Raw genomic sequence first — 8,930 nt, forward strand, 5'->3', positions numbered from 1 at the left:
GGGCAACCTTAGTCTGTTCCCTAGAATAATTCTGGCCCCATCTGCTTTCCGGGAGGCGGGACAGTCGGGTAGCCAGGGTGATTCTGAACAGAGGATGGAGGGGTCATGCACATGGCCCCCATTGGGGCTTTAGCTGACCCAGCAAAGGCAGGGCCCACTTTGTCAGAGAGGCAGCTTCTCTTGGCACCTGTGCACTAGGAGTTTCCCATTATCCTCAGCTTCAAAATGGCAGCTGCCCTTCCCTGGAGGACAGGCGTCTGCCCAGCTGGTCGGTCCTCAGCCCACAGTGCCTCGGCTCCTCTAGTGGGCAGAGGTATCTACCTCGCCTCTCGGGGGTTTCATGCCGGACCCAGGCAGGACAGTGGAAGCTGGAAGCAGTTCTACTCTGAAGAGGTGTTCCTGACCTGGGTGCCATTTCGGCCTCGCTCTATCCCCAGGAACAATTCTGGATCCACGATGGTGACTCCCCACCCCTGCCAGCCCTTCCTTGGTGTCCCGTCCCCTGGGTGTTTAAAGTATGTGTGAAAGTCTTGGGCAGGCCTGTGGCTGGGGTGGGCTTGAGGTGGGTTTTTCACTCTCCCCCTTACATATCACAGCACTTGCTCTTTTGGGGTGGTGGTGGGGGTCTCTGCAAGCCTCTGCCGGCTGGGAGGTGGACCTGACTTCTGCGTGATGTCTTGAGGAGTTAGAATGGCCTCGAGCTTTACTTTGAACTCGGGGATTCAACAAAGTGCCCTGGGGGACTTCTCTAGGTGGTACGAGGGTGTCCCCAAGTGGTGATGGGGTCCCCTCCAGGGCCACGAGACAGCCCAGTAACGCCTCTTTCCTGTGCTGGCCTCGGCACACACTCTTCGTTGGAGGAAAGGGTTCCGTGTTTTAGAGGGTTTGCCTCACACCGACTTCAAGGGCACCCCTTCCCCGTCCCCGAGATGATTGTCCAGTGTTAGGGGCGCAGGGCTCACTGTCCTGCTTTTCGGGGTTCTTTTATTACATCTTTCTGTTCCCGGGAAGGACTCCCCGTCAGAACGAGGTCGGCCTCGTCTGCCTCCTGGCTGGTCCGGCCCCAGGGCCCTTGTCCGGCGCCGCTTCCCTCGCCGGTTTCCTGCCCCCTGGCAGGCAAACCCAGCTTGGTAGAGGTCTTGAGTCCCAGGTGGGGGCCGGCATTGGGCGTGGAGGATTGGGGTGCTCGCTGTCGAGTGCTGAGGCTGAGAGCAGGTGTGATGGGGTGGAAGGAGGGGGAAGAAGCCAGCAATGACGGAGAAACTCAAAGGGTCTTTGATAAATACATATTTTTCACTGAAAAAGTTTTCACACTAGAAAAATGAGTGAGGGCAGGGTTGGGCTTCTGGAAGGAAGGACGAGCTGGTTCCCAGACCCTGGACCGAGGCCCTGTCAGCCTTCCCAGGGAGCAAGGCTGAGGGGGGGGGACACATGGCTCAGAGGTAGTGCGTCCTGCTGTGCTCCGGGTCTCTGCCACCCGCCCTGCTCTGGGGACCTGGTGCATCACCTGTAGGTGGTTGTCACCCTAGCAGGGGTGGCTGAGGATGGCGACCGGGCACACAGCAGAGGTTCAGTTCACAGCCTCACTGGCTGCTGACCTTCTGCCTCCACCCGTGATCATCAGCTCCTCCGCATGGTGGGCTCGTGGGGACAGGAAGACGCTGGCCTGGCTGCAGGCTCACAGACACAAGGATAATATGTACAACGAGGCGCTGGATAAAACTCCAGGCGTCTCCCAGGTAGGGAATGCGGTGCGAAGCGGGCAGGGCCTCACTTGGGCAGCCCGTTCTTCATGCCCAGCTGTTTCTTGAGGGCCTGCAGCTGGGCCAGGCTGATGTTGCTGCCCCCGCAGACGATGACCACGAGGGAGGACAGCGGGGCACAGAGCTTCCCCTCTCTTTGCAGCTTCTGAACCACGTGGCTGTAGACTGCTGCCAGGGTTGCGCCACAGGCAGGATCCACGAGGACCTTCTCGTCATCTGCCAGGGAGAGGGGTGTGGTGGGCGGGGCCAGGGAGAGGCGTGAGGTGGGGGCGGGGCCAGGGAGAGGGGAGAGGTGGGGGCGGGGCCAGGGAGAGGGCGTGGCGTGGCGGGGCCTGAGTTCCACAGGATGCAAGGGAGCTGTCAGGCTGTTGGTAAAGCTTAGGGGTAATGAGCCAATCTGCTCTCATTCAGCCCTGGCCACCGACTTAGGTCCTGGACCAAACCTTCCATCGTTACCTTGGCTTGACCTTCCAAGCCCTGAGCCGGTGCTAGGTTTCATTACGAGTGCTAACTCTGAGAAAATGATTGTGATTGTCTGAGCACCATGTTGAGAAGGATTCTGAGTGCCATGGTTGATTCGCCAAACCAGCTGCCGGTGCAAGAGAATTAGGTAGCATGATAAATTCCTACTGTGTGTGCCTGCATGAGTGCCATCCCTATCCTAGGCTGAACCTAGTTACAGACCCACTTCTGAATCCACCATGGACAGCTGTACTTTCCTTTTTTAACCTGGTCGCCAGGAAGCTCGGAATCAACATTTTAAATACTCAGTCAGTGTTCCCTCCTGTCACGGTTATCAGGCTCACTTCATTTGTGCCATTGGCCTTTCTATTCTTATCACTGCATTGTACGGTTTCACTAACGGGAAGTTTTAGGAAGCGATGGGAGACAGAACTGTGAGGAGAATTCGCGGCGATGGACTCCCTTGGCATACCAAAGAGCAGCCGCTGGGTTCCCGAAGCAGCAGATCGAGTCTCGAAAGGACCCGGCACATACCCACAAACTTTTCGATGGCGGCCACAGCCTCCTGGTCCGAGATAACTTCCGAGAAAATGGGGTGCTCCTGATACAGCTTCAGGGTCTGAGCCCCCACGGTCTTCACACACAGGGCCTTGGCAACACTGGGGGGGGGGGGTGCATGGCCATGGGAACCAGGGGACAGGAGAGAAGGAGGCAGGGATCAGGATGGGGAGGGAGAGAAAGATGGCGTGAGAGGGTGCAGGGACCATGGAAAGTCCCAAGGACTCCCAAAACAGCAGGGTCTTCTGATAAGGCACAGCTTGCTTGAATGGGGGTGAACAGCGTCATTTTCTGTTCAACATGATGAAGGAACAGATGCCTGAAAGACCCCCTTGCGGTTCCCAGATAGGACTCGGCTCTCTAGCTTTAGGTTGTCACCTGCCTAACCCTCCCTCACTAAGCTTAGCGCCCCTGGGCCTGCCCAAGTCCTACCCTGCCCTTCAGCGCTCAGGATGAAGGCTGCCCCCTCCGAGGGATCCTCCAGGGGGAGCACTCAGTCCTCTGGCCCCATGTGGAATTCTCAGCTTCTCGTAACACACACAGTGACCACTTCCTGAGAACGCATTGGGCACCAAGCCCTTCTCAAGCTTTATTAATCCTCGCGACCATTTTTATTGCTAGCTGGCTCGATTTTATAGAAGGAAAAACTGAGGCAGAGAGTAAGCAGTCGCTCACTCAAGGTTACACTTCGGGGAGCGGTTGTGCTGTGGCTACAAGCAGGATCTGTTCCCTTCCTCCCCAGCCTCGCTGAGTGATCTCTGATTCTATTCCCAGCTCATCGCCCGACTCACCCATGAGCATCTCTGTGCCCGGACCACCTTAGTCCTTAGCTCGGCACATGGCCCATAGTAGATGCTCAACAATTATTTCTTCAATCTCAACCCTGCAGGATCAGAGGCCAACATGGTAGCACTGGGGGGCTGGACTCAGGAATCCAGGAGGTCTTACCTGGACTCAGTCTTCCCTACCTGCGGCAGAGACTTGTCTACCCAATATTTATTCTAGCTTTACATGTGGATACTTGGTAGGAAAACATTTCCCAGCCTCCCTTGCAGCAGGTGTGGCCATGTGACTAAGTTCTGGCCAATGAGAGGTAAGTGAAATATTGCACTCTGTCTATAAAGGAAGGGGGCATAGCTTCTGCCCTGCTTCCTCCTTCCTGCCAGATGGAATGCGGGTGTGACAGCTGGCACTTAAGCAGCTATTTTGGCCCATAAGGTTACATAGTAAGTATAATGGAGAACGAACTCAAGGAACCTGGGCCCCTGCCTACCTCTAGACTTTTCTATATATATTTTTTTTAATAAAAGAGGAAATAAAATTCAATCTTGTTTAAGTTGCTGTTATTTTGGGCTCCCGTATAAAGCGCCAAAACTAATCCCAATTAAATGCCATGCGTCAAAGGTTTGGGGCTGGGGCAGGAGCCGTGTTCATTCACCTCCTTCTCCCCAGGATCAGACAGCGTCTTGCACATATCAGGGGCTCAGTAAATGGTTGGCAAATTATTGCGGTGTGCACAATCACTGCCACAGCGGAACTTAATAAATGACTCATGTTAGACTTTTCATGTGAGGAAGTGTGACATGCATGGTACAGTCACGGACTTGGGCTCATTCCCAGCAGAATCATTTGCTGACTGCGTGACTCTGGATAAGTGACCAAAGCCTCAGTTTCCTCGTCTGTAAAATGGGACATAAAGAACTACGCTGCAGCCAGCACCCGAGGGGGGCTCCCCAAGGCCTGCTGAACCCCTGATGGAGGCACCCCCAGCCGCTCACCTGGTAATCTGGGCCAGAGAGACAAGCGTGCCGGCGGCCGTGGCAGCGTGGAAGCTGTGGGCTCCAATGGTCTCCATGGCGACGATGGGCACATCCCCCCAGCCCACCTCCTGCAGGCCCTGGACCACGCCGCACAACAGGCCCCCGCCACCCACTGACAGCGCGATGGCCCCCGGCTTTGCGCTCAGTGTCTCCTTCAGCTCCTTCACAACGGAAGTGTGGCCTTCCCTGGAGGGTGGGGGAGGGTGGCAGGTCAGGGCAGGGCTTCCTGGAGACACGCGCGGAGGGAGGGGGGGTTCCGCAGATGCCACTGTGCCCTTCACTTGTCCTCATCCCAAGCACTGATGGGCCTTGGGGCTAGTCCTCTCCCCACAACTCCGCCCTGATTTCCAGCTGCCAACATCTGCATTTCTACCTGAGAGCTTCCTCTGGTCACCGGAGCTGCCTATGAATGTGACAACCGGCAGTGCCAACAGATGACAGCCCCAAGAGCATCCCTCACCCAATCGCTGTGGAAATTAAAAACTGTGGGAGTTGGCTCCTGTTGCGTGCCGGCTCCCAGGGACTCCCCCGCCCCTCCCAAGGGATTGAGCTCCAACTGCGCACAGCAGTCCGCTGCCTATCAGAGCCCCAGTTACTGGCTTCCTTCCTTCCTCAGCTCACTTCCCCACTCCTCTGATGAATCCCCCCGGCCCCCAAGCAAACTGTTTCCCCTGAAATCTTTGTCTTGGGATCTGCTTCTGGGGAGACACGCTGCAAACAGCTGTGTATCTGAGCTCGCGTGTTTGCTCGCGGCCATGGAAAACGAGCATTAGGGCGCACGCATGCGTGCACCGCTGTCATTCATGCCTGTGCGCATGCTTCTACGTGCTGGCGTGCACGCACAGGTACAGCCGCCGTGCATAATGATGGGATGACGTGCCTTGCAGCCAGTGCACACCCAGTGTTGTAGGGAGTGGACGCCACCCACACCAGGTGACCCTGGGCTCCATGTACCAGATGAGGGGGTCATCAAAGGGATGGATGAAGATCCAACCTGGATTGTTCTTCGCCAGGGCCCTGGCCAGCTCAAAGGCCTCGTCCAACATCTGCAGGACCAAAGGGCGGGGGCGAGAGAGGGTGAGGGGCTGGGAGACCCTCTTCCCCCACCAGGTGCCCTCCGTGGCCCTTGCCCTGGGTCGGCACTCACCTCACCCACCATCTGGACCGTGGCGCCCTCATTCTTGAGCCTCTCGATGGTGAGGGCGGGTGTGGTGCTCGGCACGACGATGGTGGCAGGGATCCCCAGTGTCCTGGCGGCATAGGCGGCCGCCATGCCCGCGTTGCCCGCTGCCGGGGTGGGGAGTGGACAGTGTGTCAGCGTGGGAGAGCCTGAGAGCCTGGCCTCTGGCTTCCTCCCTGGAATTCCAAGTGGGACTGTGGCAAACGTTTGCAATGGCGCACGGCCGGGGAAACCGGGGCCTAGCGGGGTGCAGCGCTTGGCGCAGGAACGCGCGGCGGCGAGGGGGGGGCGGGGGGGTGGGGACGGGGACAGGACGAGGCGTGCTGGCCACTTACCTGAGGGACAGACGAAATGTTCACAGCCTTGCTCAGCCCACTGGGGAGACAAGGGGCGTGGGGGGGTCAGGCCCACCTCCCAGCTGGCCCCAGGGCTCTGCCCTCCCAGCTGGACTCTCTCTCAGACAGCTTCCCTCCCCAGAGAGACTGGCTCAGGGGAGAGAGGAGAGGCTGGCAACTGCGAGCTCTGGGACCAGCCCCCGAGGGGACCCATGTGACGAGCACCCCTCGTCCAGAGGGAGCACCAGCAGCGGGTGCTCAGGCATTGTGGGGAGTCAGCAGGGCCCAGCCTGGCACTCCCTGGATTTCACACGGCGCTGGTGCTGCTCTATAGAGAAAGGGGACGGGCCACCCTCTCCCAGGGCTGTCCTGTACCATCTGGCAGAGGTGTCCGATGCCCCGGATCTTGAAGGAGCCTGAGGGCTGGGCATTATCCATCTTGAGATAGACGTTAGTGCCGGCCACTTTGGACAGGGACGTGCTGCCGCGGAGGGGGGTCTTCACGTGCAGGGGCTCTCGGGAAGTCATTGCCGGGAGAGAGGAAGGGCAGACCGATGGAGTGGAGAATGGCTGGGCCAAGAGGGCGAAGGATAGATTGGAGACGGTCCAGGTGGATGGACAGGTGAGACAGTCCGGGGACAGATGGAGGGTGGTGGATGGACAAGCAAGTAGATTGTCTTCTGAATTGTCCCAGGAGCTACGCAGCCCGGGGCTTTATTCTCTGGGTGGCTCTGAGGCAGCCAATCGGGTTGCAGGACTGGCCACACCTCTACCAGGACCCGCCCCCCCCCCGCCCCCCATCCCCAGCCGGTCCCAAAGCCTGGGGCTGCCAGGAGGGATGGGGGAGGAGGCTGGCCGCACTTCTGCTTCTGACAGCTCCCTCTAGTCTCTCCCAGAATTCCCTCTCCTCCCTTCCCACCGCCTCCCCTTCCCACCCTCAGCTTCTTCATTTTCAAAAGAGGACAATAGAGGCTTCAGGAGGACAGCATGAGATAATGCACTTGAAGTCACCAGCATGTGGTTGGCACATAGTAGGGACCAAAGAAGCAAAGCACTGTGGAATCGGGTACTATCATCATTCCCATCTTACAGATGGGGAAGCTGAGGCACAGATAGTGAGAACGGTGAGCTGGTTTTTGAACCCAGCAGTCTGACTCCCAAACCTGCAATCGGAATGCGGTTCTTTATTGCCTTCCCCTGCCAGCCTTTTATGGCTCTTTTGTTCTAAAGGGGCAGATGGCATTATGGGTAAGGCCCGGCCTGACCATGATTCAAATCCTGGATCTGCGGATTATGAGCCGTGTGGTCCTGGGCAGTCAGTCACCTTGTCTCCTGGAGCCTCTCTTTTCTCATCTGTAGAATGGGAGTGATGATGGTACCGCTCTCCTGGGACTTGATGACAGGATAATGTATGTATGTAAAGGCCCAGGGCTGAGTGTTGAGGAAGTGTTAGCAGCCATTGTGGTCATCACCATCATCACAGAACTGCAGGGTCTTGCACCCGAACTCACTCCCCACCCCACGGCCTCCTGTCTGTCCCTGGCTGTGTGCAGGGGTCTGTCTGTCCATAGGGTGGTGAGCGCATAAACACACACACACACACACACACACACACACACACACACACACGGCCAGCTCTCTCCCTGGCCCCCAAACAAAGCAGACGCGGCCTCCCTGTGTGTGTCTGGGCGTGCAGAGCGGGCGCTCATTGCCCAGCATTGGTTGGTGCCCAGCCCCACACCAAGTGTTTCCCACATGCGGCATCACTTAACCAGGTGAGTGGACATGTTAGGTCTCATGTCACAGGTGAGGAGACAGGCTCAGAGGTGGAGTAAAATTGTCACCCTGACGGCAGCAGGGGAATGCAAACCCAGGAATTCTGAGTCGTTTGCGGACATGGGTTAGAGATGGAGAGGGCTGAGGTGGGGGTCGGGGACGGCCCTCTGCGCCACCCAGGTCACATGAGGCATCCCGGATGCCCGCGTGTGACGCGAGATGATCCACAGAGCCAGGGAGATGAGGCTGCAGGCAGACACCTGCCTTCTAATGCTGAATCCTCTCTCCCGCAGCCACTCCGTGACTGAACGGTGGGGAGATGCAAGTGTTGAAAACAAACAATTGATTCTTTCCTTAGACCTCCCCATCTCGTTCCATTTGTTTCAACAGGAATGTAAAACTGCTGTGATTTGAAAAACACCAAACTAAGAAAATCAATCCAAGAACCAAAATGAGAAGAAAAGACAAAATATATATCACTGTTGTTGGCATCCTGTTTGGGCACATCTCTTTAATAATAATAACTTTAACGAGTTATAATTCACGCAGCATACAATTCACCCATTCGGGACGTTTTCATCACTCTGAAATGAAACTCCACACCCATTGACAGTCTCTCCCGTTTTCCCCACTCTCTCTAGCCCTTGGCAGTGGCCAATCCGCTTCTGTTTCTATGGATTTGCCTATTCTGGACGTTTCATATAAATGAAATCAGACAATTCTTGTCCTTCCGTGTCTGGCTCCTTTCACTGGGCATCATGCTTTCAAGGTTCATCCACGTCGTAGCGGGTGTCAGCGCTCCGTTCCTTTTCAGGGCTGAATAGTATTCCATCGTACAGATAGGTCACATTTTATTTATCTGTTCATCCGCCGATGAATGTTTGCTGTCTGAGCGTATCTTCATTTTTATGAAGATGAAAAATATGTACAAATGTGGGTACATATGTAGTAGTTCTGTGTCCCATCACAAGGATGCAACGTGAGATTATAAAGAGGCAGGGTCCTCCCCCAAGGTCATGGGAGGGAGGAAACGGAA

General features: G+C 56.6%; 1 protein-coding gene across 3 annotated transcripts; it reads right to left on the reverse strand.

The window, feature by feature from the left end:
* Positions 1 to 317: 317 nt before the first annotated feature.
* On the reverse strand, positions 318 to 6,797 carry SDS (serine dehydratase). Of its 3 annotated transcripts, XM_036221156.1 has the most exons (7): positions 6,494 to 6,797; positions 6,119 to 6,158; positions 5,751 to 5,890; positions 5,558 to 5,649; positions 4,562 to 4,789; positions 2,760 to 2,884; positions 321 to 1,979 (listed from the first exon to the last, which is right to left on the reverse strand). In XM_036221156.1, exons 1-7 carry the CDS (start codon positions 6,644 to 6,646, stop codon positions 1,771 to 1,773), a joined length of 987 nt encoding a protein of 328 aa, XP_036077049.1. In that variant the 5' UTR covers positions 6,647 to 6,797; the 3' UTR covers positions 321 to 1,770. The 3 variants fall into 3 exon arrangements, with proteins under 3 accessions (XP_036077050.1, XP_036077049.1, XP_016012979.2); XM_036221157.1 differs by lacking the exon at positions 5,558 to 5,649 and having other exon boundaries at positions 318 to 1,979; XM_016157493.2 differs by lacking the exons at positions 321 to 1,979; positions 5,558 to 5,649 and having other exon boundaries at positions 2,015 to 2,884.
* Positions 6,798 to 8,930: the final 2,133 nt, after the last annotated feature.

Source organism: Rousettus aegyptiacus, unplaced genomic scaffold, assembly GCF_014176215.1.
Source record: "Rousettus aegyptiacus isolate mRouAeg1 unplaced genomic scaffold, mRouAeg1.p scaffold_m13_p_5, whole genome shotgun sequence".
Lineage (NCBI taxonomy): Eukaryota > Metazoa > Chordata > Mammalia > Chiroptera > Pteropodidae > Rousettus > Rousettus aegyptiacus.

What these genes read in the sequence shown, in the direction of transcription:
- SDS (XM_036221156.1), bottom strand. Translation starts at nt 6,646, where the DNA reads ATGACTTCCCGAGAGCCCCTGCACGTGAAGACCCCCCTCCGCGGCAGC. An exon ending in CGGTCCAGATGGTGGGTGAG is followed by an intron (nt 5,650 to 5,750) that starts GTGAGTGCCGAC and finishes TTGGTCCTGCAG; the next exon opens with ATGTTGGACGAGGCCTTTGA. An exon ending in TCTCTGGCCCAGATTACCAG is followed by an intron (nt 2,885 to 4,561) that starts GTGAGCGGCTGG and finishes CCCCCCCCCCAG; the next exon opens with TGTTGCCAAGGCCCTGTGTG.